The sequence below is a fragment of the Lates calcarifer genome, unplaced genomic scaffold (assembly GCF_001640805.2).
Source record: "Lates calcarifer isolate ASB-BC8 unplaced genomic scaffold, TLL_Latcal_v3 _unitig_4999_quiver_1993, whole genome shotgun sequence".
In the NCBI taxonomy this organism is placed as follows: Eukaryota; Metazoa; Chordata; class Actinopteri; family Centropomidae; genus Lates; species Lates calcarifer.
This window is the reverse complement of record NW_026117226.1, coordinates 10,484-35,740: the sequence shown is the minus strand read 5'-3', so window position 1 is coordinate 35,740 and position 25,257 is coordinate 10,484. Positions and strand designations below refer to the sequence as shown.

Sequence of the window (25,257 nt, the reverse complement as noted above, 5' to 3'; positions counted from 1 at the left end):
TTCAATTAGTGATTTAGGGAAAAAAAAGTGCAACTAACAGAGTAACATCTGTATTGTTCTTGGGTTTGCTGTAGCTCAGGTGATCCAGCAGTCAGACATTACTTGTAGGAATGGTGTTTGGTGGTTCAGTCCCATGGCTATCCTGTCAGAATGTCCCAGGGCGAGATACTGACCCAAACTGCAGATGTGAAGAAGAAGAAGTTTGAACAAAGGCATGTGCCAAATTAAGGTAATGTAATATTTGCATATGATACGCTTTTTCTCTTATACTAAAAACAGAATTGCATTTATCAAAGCTTGTATTTGAATCTTTAACATTTTCCGTCATAAAAAAGTAGTTTTTTTACTTAGCAGATTTGTTTTTAAACATTTGATGTTCCTCAATAACCAATAGTCACTCAGTTTTGATAATAATGTCTTTATTTGGGTTCAGTGACAGTTTCTTTTTAGCCCTGTCCTGCAGCACTGTTAGCCTGCTCTCACTGGAAAAGAAAGACCCTGTGCAATCTGTTTAAAACACAAAAGCCAGGCCTGACCACAAGCAATTAAGACTGGCACCCGTATCTGTAAGCAATGACATGCCTCTGTTCCTCATCATTTGTTTATCGAGCGGTAGAGTCCCCCATCTGGAATCGGTCAGGGGAGGAACACAGAGGAGAAATGGAAATTTGATTATTTTCAAAGCCAAGCTGGAGGTGATAAAAGACTTGTGGCTCATCACCAAGTGGAGCCGGCTGTGGTTGTAAGTGTTGGCAAAGAGTTTCAGAGGAGCCAGCGTCCATCCTGGGCCGAGCAATCTTTGTTGCATGGGATTGTCATCAAGCGAGGGGTGCGGAGGTGTCTGAGGAGATTTCATCAAAGTAGAGTTCATGCACAAGATGACAGAATGAAAAATAAGCAAGAGAGTTGTTTGAAATTGATTCTGCTTTGTTGAGATGTGAAGAGGACACAGCTCAGTCATGTAGATTTTTATTGTTGAGCTGTCCATCTATTTCTTAGTAACATGGTGCAACTACAGAAAGTGCAAACATACGAGGAGTAGCCCGCAACACAGCACAACACTATTTTATAATGTATTTTATAAGCACTGTCTTGTTTAGACCCTGTACACTGTGGTTCATGTCATATGCACTTAGGTTCAGTGTAGATGTAACTGCCTGATAAGCTCAATGATAGGAAGGTGTTGGGTGTTTACTTGTTCTACACAGTATCGCACTTTATCTCTCCTCTCAGAAATCATGAGTTGGAATTCTTAAAAGCGTCTCTAGATAAATGAAAACACCAACTGAGGAACAACTTGGAGTTTTTTGAGACAGATTAAACAAACAAGATATAACATGTCAATTAGTGAGTTTTATGTTTTTTTATGTTGCCTTTGGACAGAGCCAGGCAAGCTGTTTCCTCTTGTCTCCACTCCTGAAGAGGAGTTTTCAAACCAGATAGGGATGTTGCTCAGGATGTTCTGTATTTTTTCTGTAGAACGTGATAAAAATGGGAGGTGAGCTCTTCTCACACTCTGCAGGAAATGGCGATGCTTAGGGACTGTTTTCCATAACTATTTGTTTTTGCTGGCCCAGGTGAACCAAGGAGTTCATGACTGCACCATAATGGTGCTGCTGATGCACGGTGACAAGAAGAAGAGTGATGATGCTGGAGGTGACTTTATCTATCAGAAAGTTTATGTTTTTTAAATTTCTATCAGACGATTGTGTTGAAAGCTGAACTGAGCTGACTGTTTTTGGTGGATATGGTGTCATCTGTAGACAGGTTGGCTGATAAGTGGACTGTAAGATTCACATTAATAGGTCTAAAAGACAACTTATGTTTACTTTTTCTATAAAGTTTTAGATTTAGGAGGATACTGTGCATGTTAGAAACCTGCTGGAAAAGCAGTAGTAAGCAGATGTTTTATGGCTGGAAAGAGGGCTATGTTCTCCCTCTCTAGTAAAAGTGGCTTATTTCTGATTTTATGCAAATGGTAAAACAAGTAACCAGAGAAAAAGCACACAGCCTCTGATATGCCCAGGTCTCCTGAGCCACGTTCAGTGGAAAAAAATCAGGGAGGAATCACGTTTCATGTGCAGCTTTGGTCAGATGAATCACAAATCTGAAATTTCAAGTCTCTGTGATGCACTGCCCAGTCCTCAGGACTAAACTCTCCAGTTTGGAAATTCTTCTCAGAAACATTGCATGTACCGTGAAAGATCAGAAATTACAAGGAATTTCAGGTCCATGGGGCTTTCACTTTTAAATAGCTCCATAAATTATGGCCATCGCTACATGATCGATAAGGCAGAATTGAAAGCGTACAGTTGTGCTGAAAAAATAGTTCTTGACAATTACCTGTGGAAGCAAAGGGGAACTTGGGGGAATCATCTGACCCCCAAGCAACTACATGAGAACTTTACCACAGCCTGTGTGACGGAAAACAGAAATAAACCACACCAGGATGATTTAGGAAAAGACTTTGTTTATTGTGTTGCCATACAGGGAGCTCAGGTATCAAAGCTGAACATGCAGACGGCATAATGTCCTTATAATTCAATACTTTTCAAATTTCAGTCTGTGGTCCAGACACAGTTAGTCCAATTGCTTTCCCATTACACTGTCTGGAAACCAAGAGATGACTGATGATATGGACGTTCTGTAATCAAAGCAGAGTAATTGGTAGCTGCAGTGGCATAAATAGCGTATTTGCTTTCACATGTAAGAAGCACTCAGGCATAACGTTCCAATGGAAATATTAAAGTGGAGTGTGAATGCCATGAAATTATTCCAGTTGTTTAAACCACCATTATTTCAAAATAAACACCATGTTTGTGTGTTTGAAACCACTGCCGAGTTCTTCATTGACAGCAGGAAACAATAAAAAACAAATGTTTTTGAAGAGTGAACACAGTGTTGCATGTTGGATTTAATTATATTTTTATTACTTCATTGATTTACAGTTTATGATTCACATTCACAACAGATTGTCAGTGCTCAAAACTCTGAATGCTCTTCTCCAATTCACAAAATAAACGTAATAATATATTAACTTTATCACAACATTGTTTCATCATTGATGTTTGCGAATTGCACATTTATTCGCAAAAATATGTAAAGACAGTTCAGGAAAAGATGGTGCAAAAACAAAAACAGACAAAGAGATGATGTTGTAAATACTCAAAATTTCATTTAAGATTTCATTTTTATTGCTTTTGTAGAACACGCCTGAAAAATAAGTAGAATACAATAACAGCCTAACAGAAAGAAAAGTTTCTTCAAATTATTTCAAGTGTCCAGTCATGAGAGAAATCTGCCGTAGCAGTTGCTGGTCTTCCATGCCCAAATAAAACATTAATATAATTGTGAAAGCAAGTTTCTAAAGAAAAAGACATTGTGGTTCAAGGGTCTATGTGTCATTTATCCATGTAGAAAGTGGAATGTGTACAGTGTGTCTGACCAGAGTACTACAAGAGAGCTGAAAAAGATTCATGTATACCTAAAAATGTAGGTCTCCACACAAAAACAAGCCATTTTTTAATAGTGGATGGACTTAAGTGTGTTCAGTGTGATGTGAGTTTATATATTTTAATGCTATGTCCTTAACCCTGCCCCATGTGTCTCTAAGATATTAGGTCACCACAGATGAAACAAGTGAGCTCTGTTACTTACTACAGCTCGTCCTGTAAATGGGATAGGATATGTTTTTGTCTGCTCGGTCTCTGTAAGCCATGAAGACTGATGTATCCTTGGAGGTCGGAGGGAACATGTGTTTCAAGGCACCGTCCTCTTTGTTTTGCTGACTTATTGTTTTACGGAGGTCGTCTCGTTTCCTCGCCAAGCATATGTTCCTTTTCTGTCTGCAGAGAACAGCTTTGCTTTGTACTAGTACACAGGGTTTTGACTAGAGCCATGATCAGTTTAACAGCCCCATGTGTGAAATCATGTTCAATTTAGGAGATCAATACTTGAGGATCAATCCCTTGCTGGTTCTGTATTTGAAAAATATGTTTAACAAATGATTTGTTCCTGCACTAGAGTCTGGGGAAACATTTAAAAACCTTTTTAGTCAGATCATAATAATACTATATGGCACTTAAATAACCACGTTTTAGTCATTTGACAAGCTTTTAAGCTTTTTAACTGTCTGTGTTTACCAATCATTGAGCTATTTTCTCTTCAAAACATGCATTAAAACTTTTACTGTGTTAAAATATAAAATGTAACCTACACAGATAAAAGCAATTTCAGTAATATAAGATAAAAGAATAAAGACGAGAGGTCAAGTAAAATCAGGATGAGGTCTTTGATAAAAGTATGTTTTAAAAAGGTTTAAAGCCCCTGAAGGCAAAGACTCTGTCCTCTCCACTTTTAAGCCTGGCTTCTGGAACAGATTAAAGAAATCCTCTGCCCATGGATCTCAAATATGTGCAGACTTGTATAAAGAGCCAGGCCACAAAGGAGCTCAAAAGTAATCAAACATCTCTTAAAATCACTTCTTAAATATACAGTGTGAGAGGTGTTAATGTTGCCGTGCCTTGTGGTTCTGGTTGAAAGTCCAGCAGCTGTGTTTTGTCTGTCATCAATCAACAGAATTTGAGTTAAAATGTGAGGAGGGTGTTGCAATAATCAAAGCATGAGGAGATAAAGCACATAAGGTGTTTTCAAAATTTGAATTATGTCTTCTTTTTATCAAGTATTTCTTTCCGCAGTTTTGATCAGTTTTAATTAATGCAAAAATCTGTATTTGTAGTTGCTGAAACTGATGAAAAAGATCAGAGGTGAGCAACACAAACTGTATGGGCATTCAGTCTCATAGCTGTACAGGCTCTGTAATCTCTGTCCATGGTGCTGGATCTATACATCATAAATAGCATCAGATGGCTTGAAGACCAAAAACAGTGGATTAAAAACAATCATTAAGTTTGGTTTATGGGTTATGTAGCCTTTTTAAGTGAGTTTCCACATACAAGTCTTTAGGTTTCTATTGTCATCAGATCACTGTTTTTGTTGTCTTCCAGGATAGATACATAGAGCTTTTTATAGCTGTGGAAAAACACTGGATATGTTGAACATTTTAGCCTGAGATTTCTGAATTCAACACTTACACAGACCACTATTAAACCAGATGATGTTTCATATTGATATCTGCTCCCAGAAGGGTTGCAAAATACAGCTTTATAATTTTACAGTTGTGTTACATTTATTTTTAATACCCCTGTCCCTACATTCCTCAAGGAAAAAGGTGTGTCTCAGCATAACTGTATCAGGGCCAAAATATGTCTACCAGGTGGGGATGGCAGCTTAGTGTTACAAAACCCAGGCCTCTGTGAAAGGTCACTACCTGACATTCATCGAACCTGACATTCATATTTTCACAGGGCCCAGCAGGACTGCAGCTAACACCTGGCTGGAATCCCGTGCATGGCCACTGTCCCACTCATGCCTTGGAAAAGACCCAGAGAAGCGACCTAAAGTCAGGGGAAGTAGAAGGGAAACCAGACGAAGGAAGGAAGCGCAGGCCAAAGAGGGGGCGACGACCTTCAGTTTGAGAGGAGGAGAACTCTGAAAGTAAGAGATATTTGTGGTTTTGCATGGTGGGAGGCTGTTGATACTAACTCGATACAAAAGAAATGAAATCAAATTACTTTTGCAGCTAGTTTTTCAAGATATTTATCACAATCAGTCTTAAAATCCCGTGTGTGCAATCATTGCATGTAAACTCATACTTGTTTGATTAAAACCTCCAAATTTTCAGAAATATTATTCATTTTACATTCACCTTTCCTTGTCTGAGGTTTCCTTTTTTTATTGCATAGTTTGAAAACCATTTGCATCTGTAACATATTGATTGTGTCACATTCAGCTTCACACTACTTAGCTTGCATTTTTAAATAATTGCCCAGAAAAATGTAAGCAAGTCTAATTTCCATTGTTTCAGCTATCCAAAAACTTTGTTTCCCTGTGGTTCTGTTTCAGGACACACAATATACCGCAAAGGAGGAGAACATACATTCACCCATTGCTGTTTATTTTCACACTGTATTCTTGGCAGCACTGACCCAATCTCCTTAGCACAGACATGTTTAAAGGATTAAGGATTATGTTCGAAACTGACCACGTCCCCTGTGGGGCCTCTTAATTACGATATATGTTTTAGCAATGTACGCAATCTAATTCATGTCAAGGATATGAGAGACTGAGGCTTTTACACAGTGTGTTTGAATAGATGTATAAACACAAGGAAGGAGAGGGTTTCTGTTTCCTTTTTGAGTTTGACCACAGTGGGTTTCATAAGACCCAGAGCGTTGGCTTTTGAAATCATTTTTATTCAGCTGCTTGATTGAAGAGCACAGCCTGCTGGTCACAAACTAATATGAAGGCTGCTCTGTTAAGAATATCTGCATCTATGGAAGACTTAAATGCTACTTGGCTTGGGCTTAGGAATTACAGATTTATTACAGAAAGACTTTGTTAGACTTTGCTGTGAAGATGCCTTTACCAGGCAGAGACAGGCTGACAAAAGACATGATCCTGTTGCACTGTGGGAAATGTAGGATCCATAAGTCAGGATATCTTGGCTTCTGATGCTCTGAGTTTAACCGTTCTTTTTGTGTCTCTCTTGCAAGTCCTTTAACTTCATAATGTGCTTATACAATATAGATATAGTTAATGTTACCTGCCCACTATGTTAATGCAAGATGTAGTGATGGGAAATATTACAAAAAGCTCCTGATTCCATACTTTGTCCAGGAGCTGCATTAAAAATCTAATACTCTTGCAGGAAATGGTAACTATAAATTATTCTTTCTTGAAATAAATGAATAATAAAACTGGTCAGGGGTTGCACAGAGACTCATCTAAATATGTGTGTGTCACATTATTACTCTGTTTTGTTGTTTTTCTCTGCTGCAGAAAAATGGTGGCTGTACCCCTCCATTCTTTCTATCTAATCATCTACACAGTGTTCCAGCTGTGCTCATTACACCTGACCCACGGTGGGGCATATTATGGACATAAACAGCCGCCTCAACAACACAGCCCCTGCCACAGTACAATGATGGGTACCCTCAACAGCAGTTTTTGGGGAATGAGATGCCATTACCGGCACAGTATGGAAAAGAGCTTCCTCAGCTGCCTTTGCAACTGGGCAAAGAGAGGCCACTAACTGAGGGCAAAGGTGAGATCAGCCTAGTTAATGGAAAATGATCAGTCATCATTTATTTTCACAGTCATTAGTGGGTCAATATTCAGTATTCACCTCCACCAAATGTTTCCTCTTTTTTTCAGGACAAACATTCCCCAGAGGGGCTAAAGGTCCACCTCCCGTTGGTCCTGGTGGCGAAGGTCTCAGAGAGGGACTGCAAGGAATTCAGGGTCCCCCTGGACCAGTGGGACCACCAGGACCACAAGGCCCATCTGGCCTACCAGGCCAGGGATTGCCAGGGTTACCAGGAAAGCCAGGCCTCCTGGTCCCCAAGGTTACCCAGGAATAGGAAAACCTGGCATGCCAGGATTGCCAGGAAAACCTGGAGGACCCGGATTACAAGGACCAAAAGGTGACCTTGGTCCTAATGGTGGGTGAAGGACCAACTGGACTTCCTGGGCCTGCAGGGCTCCCAGGTCCCCCTGGACTCCCTGGGATTTCAAAACCAGGGAGGGCAGGGGCTGCCAGGACAACCAGGTCCTCTAGGGAGCCTGGCCAAAAAGGTCCACCTGGGTTACCTGGTCCTCCCAGGCATCAAAGGAGACAAAGGAATAGGTTTACCTGGTTTTGCCAGGTTTGAAAGGACCTGCTGGACCACCAGGTCCACCTGGAAATGTGGGCATCCCTGGCATTGGTAAACCTGGCCTCAATGGTTTCCGCCTGGACAAACCAGGAATACCAGGAAAACCTGGTCCTCCTGGAGAGCCAGGACTAGCAGGGCCTCCTGGTGAAAGTGGTCAACCAGGGCCACCGGGCTTGCCAGGAATTGGAAAACCAGGAAAAGATGGTTTAAGAGGGCCAACCGGGGCTCTCTGGAGGGAAAGGGGAACCAGGCCCTCCTGGTTTACCAGGGGGGGCCAGGACTGCCAGGCTATGGTAAACCAGGGTTTCCAGGACCTAAGGGTCACAAGGGACATGCTGGTGTTCCTGGACCTCCAGGCCCAAAAGGTGACAAAGGTCATGGAGGTCTTCCAGGGGTCATTGGTCCCACGGGTCCTAGTGGTATGCCTGGTCCACCAGGTCCAATAGGGCCCCCTGGTAGTCTTGGCTTCCCAGGGCAAAAGGGAGAGGATGGTGCTAGTGGACCAAAAGGAAATCCAGGAATTAAGGGCGAATTAGGGCCTCCAGGTCTTCCAGGACAGCCAGGCCGGTCAGGAGAGGGTGGACAACCAGGGCCAAGAGGTTTACAAGGCCCTACTGGTCCTAAAGGAGAAGCTGGTATTAGGGGTTTTACCTGGTGCCCCTGGTGCCGCAGGACTACCAGGACCAAGAGGAGAGGGTGGACAACCTGGAGAGACAGGCCACCAGGGACCACAGGGAATTCCAGGGCTTACAGGACCAGGGGGACCAATCGGACCTCCTGGGCTGCCAGGGCCAAAAGGCGAAACAGGCATGCCAGGAAAACCTGGCTATCCTGGTGACGGAAAGCCAGGACTCCCCGGTCATATTGGTCTTCAAGGTAACCCTGGCCCCAGTGGCCCGCCTGGACTTCCAGGGCAACCGGGACAACCTGGACCCCCAGGTCCTCCAGGACTACCTGCTGTATCTCCTGACCTGGGGCAGATTCTCCCTGTAACTGGCCCATACACTGGCCAAAAACAGGTCTACAGGAAGAATGGAGGCGAGATTGGTGGAAACGGCCCAGAGATGCCTGCATTCACTGCCAAGCTCACAAATCCGTTCCCTCCTGTCGGCTCTCCAGTCATCTTCGACAAACTCCTGCACAACGGCAATCAAGACTACAATCCCCAAACTGGTATTTTCACCTGTACCATACCAGGGATCTACTACTTTGCTTACCATGTCCACTGCAAAGGAGGTAATGTGTGGGTGGCACTGATGAAGAACAATGAGCCAGTGATGTACACTTATGATGAGTACAAAAAGGGCTTGCTGGATCAGGCTTCAGGGAGTGCTGTACTCCCATTACGACAAGGAGACACTGTACACATACAGCTGCCGTCAGACCAGGCTGCAGGACTTTATGCTGGTCAATATGTCCACTCAACATTTTCTGGATACTTACTGTACGTGATGTAAGAAAACACAAAGGTGATAGCGGTGACATAAGATGGTAAATTTCACCATATTGATAAGAGAATGCAAAGGTACAATATAGGTCAAGTTTAAAGGTTTACAATGAGTGGTGGCAGAATATCTTTAAAAAAACGTTTTGATAGCAGCAACATACTTCATTGAATTAGTTTTTGCATTATATGCATCACATCTGTTTTTACACACACGGTTGGAGTATCAGAAAGCAGTTATAAAACAATGAGCGCAGTTTGCATAGAAATTTTGTGATAACCCATCTGGTTGCTGGCTGTGATGTTGCTGTGGAGAGCAAAGGTCAAAAATACTACCAAATATCTCAGTTGTCATAATCCTTGTATGTTTACATTGTGCATTTACTCTTATATCCATACATACATAATATATCAGTGTTCATGACTTTACTGGAATAATTCCTGGAACAATGAGGCTTTATGTCGCAGAATCGTATTCACTTTTCACTCATCTTTTGCTTTACAGTTATAAACTGTACACTGGGCACATATGATCATATTGGTTTAATTGTACAATGCATTTACTCACAGTTATCGTAACAGACACTTGGGTTATGTATTAGGGGTCATCATACAGTTATTAAGTTATTGTTGATGTTCTATGTTATTTGGAAAATGCAGCTTTCAACAACAGCATCTTATGTCTGAAAACCTTTTTGGATATTTTATCCAATTTCATACTGTGTCCAGAACAGAAAAAAAATATTTGGCCCACAATTTGGCAAGGGAACCATTGTTTGATACTTTTGTTTTGACCATTTGCTGTCACAGATTTGTTTTGTTTGTACTAAATATGAATTCTTTGAATGGTTTTCGTCAGCTTGTCAGTACTCTCTGTAATTTATTTGTTTGACTACTGATTACTTGGGATTGCTCTGTTTTTTGTTAGAGTAAATGAGAGAATTCATTCCAAAATGCAGAACACATGTATGTTCTGTGGCAAAAAAATAAGACAAATATTCAAGAAAGCTCATACCCATATCAAAGTCTAATAATCAATGTGTCACTGTTTTTCAGTTTTTATTGTCAATTAAGGTGTTCAAACTTTTGGAATGAAATTCTTTTACAACTTTTTCCCTCCTTTTTGTTCTTTTTAACGTATTTTAACAAAATATGTGAATTTTGGTCTGTGTTGCTTTTACTGGTGACTTTTAATAAAGACAGAAAAACAGCAGTTTTGACTGGTTTATGCCTATGACGTTGTAAATCTGAATAAACAATCATGCATTATTGATTTATTATATATTTAGGTCACGAAGGTAGTTCACAGCAGTTAGATGGTCGAGGTCTTTTATTTAACACTTTGGTTTTCTTTCATCCACTTCAGGTCTTCAGCTGCTGTCGTCTTCTCCTCCTGCCACCACACATTAATCAAGAGGAGAGAGAGTAGGGGAATGACCCGCAGTAAAGATCCAGCTGACTATACTGTGACCATTATCATGCTTATATATTGTTATATATGATGTTTTGTTTAAAAAATTTTTTTGCTGTTGTTGACTGCAATGTATGTCTGCGACACCTGGCCTTTGCCGTATTTGGGAAGATAGCAAACTTGCTGTTTAACTTCAAAATTCATCACGTCAGCTAACGTTTATCGGCCTCTCTTTCAGGGTTTCTACCTCGTATTGGACTCAGAAAATAAATTGCCATGTAACGGTCTATCGGCCTCAACTAAACAGCTACTGTAAAAGTTACTGCCGGAGCAGTACCTATGTACACCAGCTGGGTGTACATACAGTAGGTAATCTGAGCAATGCAATTCATTAAGGATGAGTATCTCCTGTAGTGCAGTCTCTAAGGAACCACTTGTAAAAAGATACAGATGGGAACAACTGTGGTGGGATTTGCCTTACATGTAGGTGACAGCAGCAAAACAGTAAGACATGTTTTCTAAACAAATTCAGCACCTACTGAGCAGGGAGCTCAAAGAAGAGGCAGCCATTCAAACAGCTGCAGTGCTGGCATCGTCAGGAAAAGTCTCACTGACAACAAGCTGCAGACTTTTTTCTCAGTGCACATGGCTGACTGAGGCACTCAACAGAAGTCAGCCACTGTGATTTCACTGCTTTGACAAATCATAATGTTAGGTTCATTTTTAACAGGTCGGGAACGGGAACTGTTTGAACGATCTGATGTGAGCATGGCATCATGAAAGACACCATCCAGTAGCATTATGGGAAGTGTAGGAGCAGGGTTTCTGGAAATCAAGAGGCTAAAACTCATTATCTCTAATCTGTCGTTTACAAGTCTGTAAACTTTATGGAAAAAGTCAATATCTGGAGGACAATTTAAAAATGCACAAACTCAAGCTCATTTCTCAAGTTATGGAAGAAAAGCCTGTCACAGTATAACAGCTAAATTACTCAGTAATTTAATGTGGATGAGCCACCCGTAAACAAAATGTCAGTTGGTGTTAGCATTACCATGGTGTTGGCATTACCATGCTAACACATGGCATGGATGTTAGCATTAGCATTAGTAGCAAGCGTTAACATTAACGTTAGCATAAACATAGGAGCGTTAGCATTAGCCTTATCGTTTGAGGATGTTTTTGGCGATGCTCCCTTTTTGGCATGTTGTTGTTTGTTTGTGTTAAAGTGTTTGTGTTTCTGTGGCTAAGGCGTTCCTGCCACGTTGTTGCCAACTGTTTATTAGTCTGTTTGTCTACAACTGTTTGCATCTCTGTACCATCAGTAGCACGCCATTAGCATACCGTAGCATTTTACTGCTTCCTTGTAGTTTGTAGCTCCAGCTTGGTCATTTTAAGTCAGTTTATGGTGGATTATCGTCGTCACGTTTCTTCTAGTTGCGGGTCTAGCAGTTTTCAGTGTGGCATTGTGATCATTTTGCAGTTTTGTTTTTTGCCTCTTTGGCGTTTGTGTGTCTTTATAGCTTTGTGGTAGTAATCTATCCACGGCCATTCATTGATCTCACCATTTGTTTGTGGTGACTGACTGAAATTATTATAAAATGATTTTAAAAATGGCTTTCCTCTCTGAGATCAATGAAGTCATAGTAACATGATGAATTTATTCACCTCAAAAGTCAAAGTGTGATTGTTGGTTGCAGTGTTTAGTTTTCAGTGTTGTATTCTTCTACATTGTTCAGGTGTTGGAGATGAACTATTCTTTATTAATGAGGTTATTTGTTGGACTTGTGTTTTCCAGGTTTACTGGTTCAGCTGCTGCAGCCTGGACACAAACACCAGCTCCCACCTTAAAAACCAAACAGAGGCCTGGACTACGAAGGGAGTTTAACCCACTCTGATTTAACTCGGGTTATCAAGGAACGTCAGGGTTGACAGACGTCGGCTGCCTCGATCTGCGTTAACTACGGCGACGGTGAAGATGTCAGTAAGTTGAGTCAGTGTTGACTTAATTCTCAGATGAAGAGCGCACGTTAATTCTGTCGGTTTATGAGGAATTTAAAGAGACTCTAACGACACAATGTAAAACCGTAGCTGTCAACAAAGCCAGGGAGACTGGTCACACGTTCTCTGGATTCTTCATCTGTAATATGGAAGAAGGACACGGAAAATATGTGATGGTTTTTCAGATACTTGGATTACAGTCAACACGTGGGTCACATGTTTGAAAATGAGCTGTTACTCTCTGTGAATGATGATCTGCCTGGAACACTGTGGCTGTATATGTATGAATGTAATGCTGTTATGTTTAGTGTGAACTTCATGTTAACAGTATTTAACATGATTGTATAAAATGGTTCACATTCGCTATCATTAATACTGCATGTTTTGGTATGATACAGTAGTAGTGTCATTTAATATAGTACTGTCATCCAGTAGTCTTGTCTAGTCAGTTCTGCTGCTGTCTAATAGTGTCATGTCCTGTACTGTCTTGCCCCTCTCTACCAGTGTGTTCCACAAAGCTTACTGTGCTTCATTATCAACTGTAAAGCTCTGACTCACCTTTGTGCACTGTACTACAATTACAACGGCCTGTGGCATTATATTGTCTTTCAGGACAATAATACCCCCATTTAAAGGATTATTGAAATCGATAATATGCAACAGTAACGATGCTAAATTCTGCTGCTTGACCGTGAGAAAGAAAAATTACAAATTTGAAAAATTAAAAATGGAAAATGCAGAGCGTGAAAAACAAAGTTTAAATTTAAAGTTCACAGTAATGTACATGATTCCATGTGATTTCCCAAATATTTAATGCTTTTTCTTGTCATATGTGACAGGTCATTTTCTGAGACAGTTCTCTTATGTTTTGAAAATGTTCTGGTTCAGCTGTAATGTTGAATACTTTTCTGTGTTTTCTTGGTTAAACTGTTGATGAACAGGTCACAGTGTATTGATCATTGTGCTTTGTATGTTTCTCTCTGTATTTCCTGCAGGTGTCTCCACTTCGTCCACGATCAGAGAATCTTTGAACAATGAAGGAATTGTTTAGACCAGGACAGAGGCCTCCAGGTAATTCACAAACAGCTTCATCACCTGTCCAACACAGAGCACAGACATTAAATTATATATCATCTAGGTTATCTGTCTCTCATTTTGTCTGCATCTCTTGACCAAATTTAGTTAAAATTTATCTTACGATGGAGAAACAAACATTTCCATCCACTGCTGTTGTGTGAATACGAGCAGCTGGTGGAGTCACTTCTCCAGTCAGAGCAGCTTCTTCTGTTTTTGTGAAGAAAACAAATTTAACTGATGAATCCAGAACAAGAAGAATTTAGTGTCCTTTACTTCTATTGAGTGTTCAATACCCAGGAACGCTTTTATGTTGATGTGTTAAAAGTTACATGTTTATATGAATGTTTGTTGTGTTTTTCTCCACAGAATTCAAACTTCAACCATTAAATCACAGAGAGAAGAGACAGACATAAAGATGTTTCCAGAAGGTCAGTGTTTATTCTTTGTAGTCTGACCCTGTCATTTAGAACAGAATAGAAACTTCAAAATTTATTAGTGTAAGAGAATATAATCTGGTGTCATATAGTGTAGTTTAGTTTAGTGTTCTTCTTGTCTCTTATTAATTAAGTTTTCTCTGTTTCATAACACCCTACATACAGGTCTCTGAAACGCCACCAGTGCTGTCGCATATCCCATAACGCCAGGGAGTCAAGAGCGCTTGGGCAGGCGTTCACACTTTGTCTGCTTCAGGTAAGATTACAACTCGCAGTCCCTTTTCCTTTTCTTTTAGTGTTTGCATTTGTTTGTATAGCCTCAAAATTTACTGCCAAAGGTGATCTTTAAGTGTCCAAGCTCATCAGTAGTAGTCTTAGTATCATGTTGTCAGTCTGTCCATCTAAATACTGTTGTTTTCTTTCATCCAGAATCACTTCTGTCTCCGACTGACCCTCCTCCCACTGAAATCAACCCGACTCAACTCTACTGTGACATTGAGTATTTTTAACTGTTTTCCATGCTTTACTAGTTTATGACAGTATTTAAGTGTTTATGATTGTTTGTTATGCTTTACTGTATTATGACATTTTTGAATGTTGTTCATGCCTTGAGTGTTTTTGACAGTTTTCCATGTTTTACTGTTTGCCTTGTTGTACTGACATTTTTGACTGTTGTTCACTGTTTTGTATGTGTTTTTATTGTGTGACAATAAATTGTGTGTGTGTATTGTGTTTCCTGTTAGGAAGAGATAGCAGAGGAATGAGAGTAAAGGGATGGGACACGCTTTGGCCCAGCCCTTTACTCAGATAGGACAGTGTAGATGAGCATGGGAATAACATGCAATAAACACTTAGCTGAACTGGGGCACATGAGCCTATATGGGTGCCCCATTTTTTAAAAAAAATTTTTTCTGTTTTTTTTCCATTGACATTTTTTTTATTTTTCCATTCAAATTTTTGAGATTTTCATTTTTTCAATGTAACACTTAAGAATAAAATTTTTCCTCCAAAATTTCTATTGTTTTCTATACAAAAATTGCATGTAATTACACACATTAAACCACACCCCTTTTCATTTTTTTTTTTCAAATTTTATTAATTCATAAAACACATATCAAAAAATTTGCGACTGGACCCAGCACCCACCCGGTACTGCCCAGGGAAGGTTGATTGTGGGGTAGGTATGAAACTCGGGCCATGTTGCAACTCGGACCCTGAAAAAAAATTTTTTTTTTATAACAGTTGACAGGAACAACGCATTAAAACAGTTGGGAAGAACACATGAACATTAAAAAAAGTGATCCAGTGACAGCTGTCTGTACGCCCATGGGTTCACTGCAGACAGGAGATGATCGCAGCTAATTCTGCATACTTAGAATAAAAATATGTGAATAAATGTATATGCTGTGATTACTGCAGGTATGGGTGGGTGGGCCAGGTATTGTTAAACTAGCCCACCTCCTCTAAAAAAGATCCAGTCCAAATGGAGTTGAAGTCGGGTTTAGACGGGATCTGTCACTTTATTTTTGTACATACATCTGTTTTTATTAAGTCCATAATACTCCCTGCTGTAAAACAGTGAAAATAAAGAATGTGATTCTGCGTGCCTCCTTAAATTTGCCATAAAATCACATTGATTAATTGAACATTGTGTATTTGAGTCTGCAAAAACATCTTATTGTGTGGAGGTGACTTTAGACTAAACAAACATGGCGGATCACAGCGGACCCCCCCCCCATTTTTAAACTTTACTCATCATGAATTCATCATGAAAACAACAACGTGTCAGATTGACTATCGATCCGTTCCAAATGACAGCCAATACAGCGCATGCTCGGATTTCCTCGAGTACCCTCCACACACACAACAGGATTTCTGACCGTAAATACCCTAATAAACACGTGTAACATTTGTCAGAGCGGCCGGGGAGCGTAAAATCATTCTTAATCCACCTGAAACCACAGGAAACTCCTGCAGGATCACCGTTAGAGCCATCATAGCGCCACATTATTGTTCAAGGATTTTTACTAAAGATATTCGCTTTCAGGGTCAATAAAATGAATTAAACCCATATCCTACCTAACCTTACTGATAGCAATGTAAAGATGAAACACTAGGGGGCGCAAACGAAAAGCAGAGTTTGACTAAGTTGAACAAACACCTGTCAGCGCCGTGACACCAGAGTGTTGTATGGAGCGGGTTGAAGCAACAGAGAGGGAACAGGAATATTTCATCATAAAGATCGTTTCTCAGCACGTTTTCATTCAAATAAAACATTCTGACCATCACAACTGAATCTGATTTAATCATTCCAACCCTCACATAACTTTTGTTGTGATCTGGCGTTATATAAACTGAGATTGTGGTTAGGGTTAGGGTTAGGGGTGCGGGGGTGCGGGGTGGGGGTTGCACGGGAGGGGGAAGAGGGGTGGGGGGTTCTTTTATTTTATTTTTTAACTTTCAGGCTGTGGAGCAGGAGACGCTCAAAGAAAAATTGGCCCATAAACTCATAGCAATCATTTTTAATTGAAAACAGCTGCAGCTTTCTTCTGATTTCTCTGATGATGTCAAGTCAATATTTATTTATACAGCGTCAAATCATAACAGACGTCATGTCGAGGCGCTGTACACACAGAGCAGGTTTACACCGTGCTCTTTATATTATAATATTTATAAGGAGACCCAACAATTCAAACCATGAGCAAGCGTGGTGTGTTCATGAAACGGTCAAAGACTTTAAAGTGGGGATGAAGTCAGTCAGAGTATTACAAGAAACACAGAGCCTTCGGCAGCTCAACACAAACTAAGGTGGAGATCACCTGAAACCCCCCTCTGTTCTCTACTTGACTTGGTACAGTCCAGTCAGACACTTTGTCAGATTTGAGCGACAACCTCCGAGTGTCGTTTGAATCAAGAGAAATACGTGACAAAGTGTTAAATGCAACACAAATATAAAACAAACTGACTGTTCTGCAAACGTCTGTGGATTTATATGTTGTCCGCAGCAGTTCACACAATAAAACATCGATCTTATAGTGATTTATTCACGGGACATTTTGTTTGGGGGAATCACACACGTGTCAGAAACGGGATTCGATTCCCGTGAGACCTGCACAGAGTGAGGTCCAGCCGCCCCCCTCCTCTCCCCAGTGCACTGCCCCCCTCCCCCCACGCTCTCGTCTATATAAGGCGCGCCGGAAACAGCGACTTCCTCTTTGACACCCGGCGCGCGCAGACGGAGCCACCGAGAACTGCTGCACGTGGTACAAACATTTGGTAACTCTCGCTTAAAATATCCACGCATTTATCACATTTTCTGCGTTTTTACTGTTGTCGGTGCAGTTATTAAATGGTTATCTTTCAATTTAAGTGTAAACGTGAGTCTTTTGTTGGCTTACTTTGCAGATTTTGACTAATGCTAGAATCCTTGCAGATTTCAACTCCTGCTAGAATCATAGCCTAACCTAACTACATCTGTTTCTTCTCTGTGTTTTCCAGAAACGGGAGGTGAGGAGATACACTCGTGTCTGCGCTGCTGTTTGTTTGGACCTTGTTATTTAACCTTTGTTGCATCCATTCACAAGTGTATCTCTGCACCTTTTGTTGCTGCTAGTTCTGCTGTAGCATTGTAATGCTAATGTTAATGCTAACGTTAAAGCTAATGCTAATGTTAAAGTTAAAGCTAATGTTAAAGCTAATGCTAAAGTTAAAGCTAATGTTAATGTTAAAGTTAAAGCTAATGTTAAAGCTAATGCTAATGTTAATGTTAAAGTTAAAGCTAATGCTAATGTTAATGTTAAAGCTAATGTTAAAGTTAAAGTTAATGTTAAAGTTAAAGCTAATGCTAAAGTTAAAGCTAATGTTAATGTTAAAGTTAAAGCTAATGTTAAAGCTAATGCTAATGTTAATGTTAAAGTTAAAGCTAATGCTAATGTTAATGTTAATGTTAAAGCTAATGTTAAAGTTAAAGTTAATGTTAAAGTTAAAGCTAATGCTAAAGTTAAAGTTAAAGCTAATGTTAAAGTTAAAGCTAATGTTAAAGTTAATAGTTAACAGTGTAAAACTGCACTAACAACAATAAAAATGCAGAAAATGTGATAAATGTGTGGATATTTTAAGTAAGAGTTACCAAATGTTTGTTCCATGTGCTCCAGTTCTTGCTGGCTAAAAAGTTTCAAAAGCACCTCGTATGCACAAGCATGTCCTATAAAACCAATAAGTCACTCCCTCCCTTCCTCCTGCCCCACCCCCCTCTGGCTCCTCCTACCTGCCCCTCCCCCTGACTCCTCCTACCTCCTCTGGCTCCTCCTACCTGCCCCTCCCCCTGACTCCTCCTACCTACTCTAGCTCCTCCTACCTGCCCCTCCCCCTCTGACTCCTCCTACCTAGCCCCACCCCCCTCTAGCTCCTCCTACCTAGCCCCCCCCACCTGATCTAGCCCCTCCCCCCCAGCTACCTCCCCCCCCCGAACTAAATTATCCTCTCCTGCTACCCCCTAACCCAGACGCTGGCAGTGAAGGGGATTCGAACCGGCCTCTCCCAGACCAGTCGACCATCCGGCCGCTGACGAACCCACTGCACCACCGTGCATCTGATATGAACAGAGCTCCGGGCGTATTTGACATCTTCATTTTGGCTGTTGAAAGTGAAAAACTCTTTGTCTCAACCAAGATTTGAACCTGCAACCTCTTGGTTCTCAATCACAACCTCTTGCCTGCAGACAAATCCACTGCACCACTGAGGATCTGATGTGACTAATGCTCGTGGCGCATTTGGCTTCTTCATTTTGGCAGTTGAAAGTGAAAAACTCTTTGTCTCAATCAAGAATTGAACTCACCAACTCTTGATTCCCAGTCCATCTCCTTAACCACTGACCTACAGGGTGAGACACCTGAACTTCTTTTTTCAAGCATTTCACTCTGTGATCTGCACACCAGCCTTCAAAAACTCACTGCCTCAACCAAGAATTGAACTCACGACTCTTGAACATGAGTCAGTGTTCTACCAGTCTGCACCATCTTGTCAGACAGTGGAGGACTCTTTCTTTAAGCATTTCAGCCTTTCTTTTGCACACCAGTCTTCAAAAATTCTTTGACGCAAGCAAGAATTGAACTCACCAACTCTTGAACATGAGTCAGTGTTCTACCAGTCTGCGCCATCTTGTCAGACAGCTGAGACACATTTCTTTGAGCCTTTCAGTGTTTACTTTGAGTGCTGGGCATCAAAACTCTGCAGCCTCTGACCCAAGACCTCAAAACCAGAGGAACCGATAACTCTGAACTTCAGTGTCGGTGTGAGCTATAAGGCGACGTGTTGATCAGAGGCTTTTGTCAGACTTTGATTCAAAAATCTCTGCTTGTACGACCCACAACTGAGTCAAATCCACATCCTCAGAACCTAAAGGTTCAGCTATCTCATCAGACCCTTCACACTTATTTCCTGGAGCCTTTGGGAGTTTACAGAGGGTCCTGGACTTCATCAAAATCCGCCACAACTCAAACCCAAGAACTTCAGAGGGGTCATTCCATATCAGATCAGAAAAGGTTGCTGCAGCACCATCTCTGATTTTGTTCAGACATTGACATGAACAGGTCCAGAAAACAAGGCCTGTACACAGCCCACGTTTTCATGTTTTCAGCCTTTGATATTATTCTGTTTTTATAACCTGACAAACACCTTATCTGAGAAGTCATGTTTGGACATTAAGACCTAGTACTATTATCACTGTCTCAGGGAAAAGAGGGAGAGTCTGAACTCAGCTCTGAGAGGGTTTCAGAAGGAGCACTGACTTACAGGGCCTGTGTCCACCAGAGGGCGCTAATTCTACTCTTCACAACAAGGCTGCACAGTTGCACACAACAAAACCAATTAACAAATGATTCTATTTAAAACAATGAGGAAAACTTAAACTAACAGTGACGTGTAATCAGTAAAATCAGCAGTGTAGCTGAGGCCATGAGGGAAGAAGTGTTTGTGTGGTGTTGTTTGATCCAGAAACACAAACCAAAGCCAGTGGGTGTGTCTCAGGGAGAAGAGGGAGAGTCTGAACTCAGCTCTGAGAGGGTTTCAGAAGGAGCACTGACATACAGGGTCTGTGTCCACCAGAGGGTGCTGATGAGCTCAGGTGCTCATGACCATGCTCACCTCCAGTACCTGCAAAGAAAGCAGCCACACTGCAAGTGACAGGCACACAGGGCAGAGAGACAACACAGCGATCTTACAAAGTTTGGTGAAGCTAGGAATAAAACTTATCAGGATGTTAATGCCCAGACATGGCTTCTCAGATAAGGTGACTTTGAGAGGGTAAAAATAAAAAATATCAAGAGCTAAAAACATATCACAGCATTAGATTTGAACTAAAGTTTCACCAAAACTGATAAGATGGAAGACAAACAAGACTCAACATGACTGAACCATTAAAGGTTTGTACTGCCTGACCATCTCTTTGTACCTGCACGATATCAATCCTTAGTTTTTCCAACTCAATTGCTTGGTGAGGTGGAGAAGGGAGAGGAGGGAGAGGAGGGAGAGGGGACTTGGGTTGTACCAAGTTGGGCAGTGCAGAGTTCAGGGGGCGGGTTTTGAAATCACAGAAACTCTTCAAGCCACTGAGTCAAGCTACTGCTGAGGGAGAAACACAAACCAAAGCCAGTGGGTGTGTCTCAGGGAGAAGAGGGAGAGTCTGAACTCAGCTCTGAGAGGGTTTCAGAAGGAGCACTGACATACAGGGTCTGTGTCCACCAGAGGGCGCTGATGAGCTCAGGTGCTGATGGCCCTCTGCCATGCTCACCTGCAGTATCTGCAAAGCTTTTAAAAGCCTTATTTCAGGGAATCAAACACCGTATAGACAAAGAACAAACTAAATCTGAGACAGTGCAGCAACCACTCTCTTGGATTGAAACATCTGTGGACGTCAGATGTTTGGATCTGAACCAACAGCCTGTTTAAAGGGCTGCTCCTCATCAAGCCCCTGGGTCACAAAGGTCAAGAGGTTCTCAGTCTGTATTTTGGAGCGTCATTTCTCAGACTCCAGTCTTACTGGTGGGGTTTAGGCTTCAAGCCAGATTCATGTACTGTATTTTGGTTCAAATCAGCAATTAAATTCTGTTTTATAAATCTGGACTAGTTGCCTCAACAAAAGAATTAGATCCACAGCCATTCTTTAATTACCAGCAGCTGATATTCAGTCATTTTGCAGATATAATAACCGTTAAAGGTTTGTACTGCCTGACCATCTCTTTGTACCTGCACAATATCAATCCTTAGTTTTTCCAACTGGATTGCTGGATGAGGTGGAGGAGGGAGAGGAGGGAGAGGAGGGAGAGGGGACTTGGGTTGTACCAAGTTGGGCAGTGCAGAGTTCAGGGGGCGGGGTTTGAAATCACAGAAACTCTTCAAGCCACTGAGTCAAGCTACTGCTGAAGGAGAAACACAAACCAAAGCCAGTGGGTGTGTCTCAGGGAGAAGAGGGAGAGTCTGAACTCAGCTCTGAGAGGGTTTCAGAAGGAGCACTGACATACAGGGTCTGTGTCCACCAGAGGGTGCTGATGAGCTCAGGTGCTCATGACCATGCTCACCTCCAGTATCTGCAAAGAAAGCAGCCACACTGCAAGTGACAGGCACACAGGGCAGAGAGACAACACAGCGATCTTACAAAGTTTGGTGAAGCTAGGAATAAAACTTGTCAGGATGTTAATGCCCAGACATGGCTTCTCAGATCAGGTGACTTTGAGAGGGTAAAAATAAAAAATATCAAGAGCTAAAAACATATCACAGCATTAGATTTGAACTAAAGTTTCACCAAAACTGATAAGATGAAAGACAAACATGTTCTCAACATGACTGAACCATTAAAGGTTTGTACTGCCTGACCATCTCTTTGTACCTGCACAATATCAATCCTTAGTTTTTCCAACTCAATTGCTTGGTGAGGTGGAGAAGGGAGAGGAGGGAGAGGAGGGAGAGGAGGGAGAGGGGACTTGGGTTGTACCAAGTTGGGCAGTGCAGAGTTCAGGGGGCGGGGTTTGAAATCACAGAAACTCTTCAAGCCACTGAGTCAAGCTACTGCTGAAGGAGAAACACAAACCAAAGCCAGTGGGTGTGTCTCAGGGAGAAGAGGGAGAGTCTGAACTCAGCTCTGAGAGGGTTTCAGAAGGAGCACTGACATACAGGGTCTGTGTCCACCAGAGGGCGCTGATGAGCTCAGGTGCTGATGGCCCTCTGCCATGCTCACCTGCAGTACCTGCAAAGCTTTTAAAAGCCTTATTTCAGGGAATCAAACACCGTATAGACAAAGAACAAACTAAATCTGAGACAGTGCAGCAACCACTCTCTTGGATTGAAACATCTGTGGACGTCAGATGTTTGGATCTGAACCAACAGCCTGTTTAAAGGGCTGCTCCTCATCAAGCCCCTGGGTCACAAAGGTCAAGAGGTTCTCAGTCTGTATTTTGGAGCGTCATTTCTCAGACTCCAGTCTTACTGGTGGGGTTTAGGCTTCAAGCCAGATTCATGTACTGTATTTTGGTTCAAATCAGCAATTAAATTCTGTTTTATAAATCTGGACTAGTTGCCTCAACAAAAGAATTAGATCCACAGCCATTCTTTAATTACCAGCAGCTGATATTCAGTCATTTTGCAGATATAATAACCGTTAAAGGTTTGTACTGCCTGACCATCTCTTTGTACCTGCACAATATCAATCCTTAGTTTTTCCAACTGGATTGCTGGATGAGGTGGAGGAGGGAGAGGAGGGAGAGGGGACTTGGGTTGTACCAAGTTGGGCAGTGCAGAGTTCAGGGGGCGGGGTTTGAAATCACAGAAACTCTTCAAGCCACTGAGTCAAGCTACTGCTGAAGGAGAAACACAAACCAAAGCCAGTGGGTGTGTCTCAGGGAGAAGAGGGAGAGTCTGAACTCAGCTCTGAGAGGGTTTCAGAAGGAGCACTGACATACAGGGTCTGTGTCCACCAGAGGGCGCTGATGAGCTCAGGTTCTCATGACCATGCTCACCTCCAGTACCTGCAAAGAAAGCAGCCACACTGCAAGTGACAGGCACACAGGGCAGAGAGACAACACAGCGATCTTACAAAGTTTGGTGAAGCTAGGAATAAAACTTGTCAGGATGTTAATGCCCAGACATGGCTTCTCAGATAAGGTGACTTTGAGAGGGTAAAAATAAGAACAATTTAACAAATTGTACTTAAGAACAATTTTGAGGTACCTACCTGAGTATTTCCATTGAAACTTTTGATGCTTATAGTAAATTATGCAGAGAATGCTTTCATTGAAGTAGGTGTATTTTTATTTTACTGTATTGCTATTTTGACTTCTTCCATCACTGGCTGAGAAAAAAGAAAAATACTAGTCTCCTTCACAGAACGTCAGCTTATTTTGTATTAATCTTACATATGCTGTATATAGTATATGTTAGGTACTTTACCTGCTTGTGGACTTTTGTGAGCTGCTCCAAGTTATTCTCCAGGAATGAGATCTTCTGTTTCTGGGCGATGTTGCCAAGCCCTTCCTCACAGTCCATCTCTGCACTCTAACAACAATAGTCAGAGCACAGATTCAGTGTTAAACTGGCATTTTCAGAGAGATGATGCTTAACAGAACCAAGCAAGCAGAGGAAGGTGATGTACCTTCTTAACCCGTGTGGTGAGGTCCAGAACGAAGAGTTTGCGGAGGTTGTGAAGAGTCTGCAGCTCTTTGGCCTGAAAGAACAAGAAGAAAGTGATAATGATGGTTAGTAAGTGTGGAAGACAGGCTGAGGATTGAAGGATTAAACGACACCTCCTCTCCATCTGGAACAACAGGTGAGTGCCACTCTGGTTCTCCTGCAGCAGACACAGTGGTGAGTGTGAGATTTGACCATAAACCTCTGCCCTGTGTCGCAGCTCCATCATGGGCTTCATCAGTAGGAGAGGAGAGGGAGAAGGCTGTGCTTCCTGCTCAGGTTCAGTGAGAGCAGCAGAGAGGGAGCCATCACCTTCACCTGGATCCAACACTGCTGCTTTAAACTCTGCACGGCTCGCTGACAGAACCATCCACAGTTTTCACACTCGGATTTCTCCCAAATCCTCCATTTGTTGGGTCATTGTAAATCTTCTGAGACTGAGCTGTGTTTATGGGAAGCTGTTTCTCACTCGTGCCGGCAAAATTCAATTAACGGGCAGCCGTCCCTTTACTTTGAGCACGATATCTCAGTAAGGCCTCGAGGGAATTTTAATACAAATATTCAGTTGGACTCAAAGATGAACTGATTACATGCAGGTGGTCAAAAGGCCAAAGGTCACCGTGACAGCACCAAACACATTTACGGCCACAATTCAAGAATTCACAGTCTTATTAACTGCAGCAGGACTGGTCGGTGGAGGCGTATCGATACTACGATTGATACTTTTCTGTTACTTGGTGGTTGTTAACAGAACCGCTCATGTTTTCATTATTTAACTTTGAGTGAGCAACATCTTGAGGAACGCACAGAAAACTGGAAACCGCATCCTCTCTGCCTCTTCATACTCAAACTGTAGAGTTGACTGTGTTCAGAGTTCCTGAAGCAGCAGTCATTTGTTTTTCCTGCTCAGTCTGATCTCTGTCTTCTCAGCTGTAAATCTCGCCGTCTGTCTTTTGTTTTGTTTTTTTGTATTTCTCTTCCTGCTCGGCCTCCAGACCAGCAATCTGATTGGATTTGGAGAGTTTGACGTTCAGGTAGACGCCGCTTCAATCTGTTCCCCTGCTAAACCGCTGCAGTTTAACTCAACTATACTTTACTACACTAACAGCTGTGGCTCTCCCTCCTCCAACACAAGTGTTTGTTTTATTTTTGACACTTATTAAAGCTTGAAATACAAACAGCAGTAGAGAAAATATTTGACATGCATGCAGAATGAATTTAGGACAAATCTAAAGCGCCTCGGTCATGTATTGTATTTCTTTACGTGTCTGTTGCATGAAATTCACTTGTTAACATAAAATTCATGCAGAAAGATCCCCTTCATTCTTAGAACAATACTCTGGATTTACATTAGAGCTGGAGTCACTTTACTTTGTGTCTTTGTACCTAACAACCTGTCCTTTTCTCTTCTTCTCAGATGAGCGCAGACTTTCCTGACCA

The 25,257-nt window shown here is 41.7% G+C and overlaps 1 protein-coding gene, 1 long non-coding RNA gene and 1 pseudogene across 3 annotated transcripts; 2 read left to right on the top strand and 1 right to left on the bottom strand.

Moving 5' to 3' along the window:
- The first annotated feature begins 92 nt into the window (after positions 1-92).
- LOC108873003 (collagen alpha-1(VIII) chain-like) lies at positions 93-10,432 on the top strand (annotated as a pseudogene).
- A 1,784-nt stretch (positions 10,433-12,216) lies between these two features.
- Positions 12,217-15,151, top strand: LOC108873004 (uncharacterized). Of its 2 annotated transcripts, XR_001959329.2 has the most exons (5): positions 12,217-12,611; positions 13,624-13,699; positions 14,072-14,133; positions 14,305-14,395; positions 14,569-15,151. It is a non-coding gene; the product is annotated as an uncharacterized LOC108873004 (long non-coding RNA). The 2 variants fall into 2 exon arrangements; XR_007811290.1 differs by having other exon boundaries at positions 12,217-13,699.
- Positions 15,152-15,239: 88 nt separating this feature from the next.
- Positions 15,240-24,303, bottom strand: LOC127140810 (uncharacterized). Its single transcript, XM_051068577.1, has 3 exons — positions 23,783-24,303; positions 23,581-23,685; positions 15,240-15,353 (listed from the first exon to the last, which is right to left on the bottom strand). Exons 1-3 carry the CDS (start codon positions 24,185-24,187, stop codon positions 15,240-15,242), a joined length of 624 nt encoding a protein of 207 aa, XP_050924534.1. The 5' UTR covers positions 24,188-24,303.
- Positions 24,304-25,257: the final 954 nt, after the last annotated feature.

Excerpts from the sequence above, each read along its gene's own strand:
- LOC127140810 (XM_051068577.1), bottom strand. The coding sequence starts at position 24,187 with ATGGTTCTGTCAGCGAGCCGTGCAGAGTTTAAAGCAGCAGTGTTGGAT. Across the intron at positions 23,686-23,782 it reads TCACCACACGGGTTAAGAAG|AGTGCAGAGATGGACTGTGA; the intron begins GTACATCACCTT and ends TATTGTTGTTAG. Across the intron at positions 15,354-23,580 it reads TCACAAAAGTCCACAAGCAG|GGTCCGAGTTGCAACATGGC; the intron begins GTAAAGTACCTA and ends ATTTTTTTTCAG.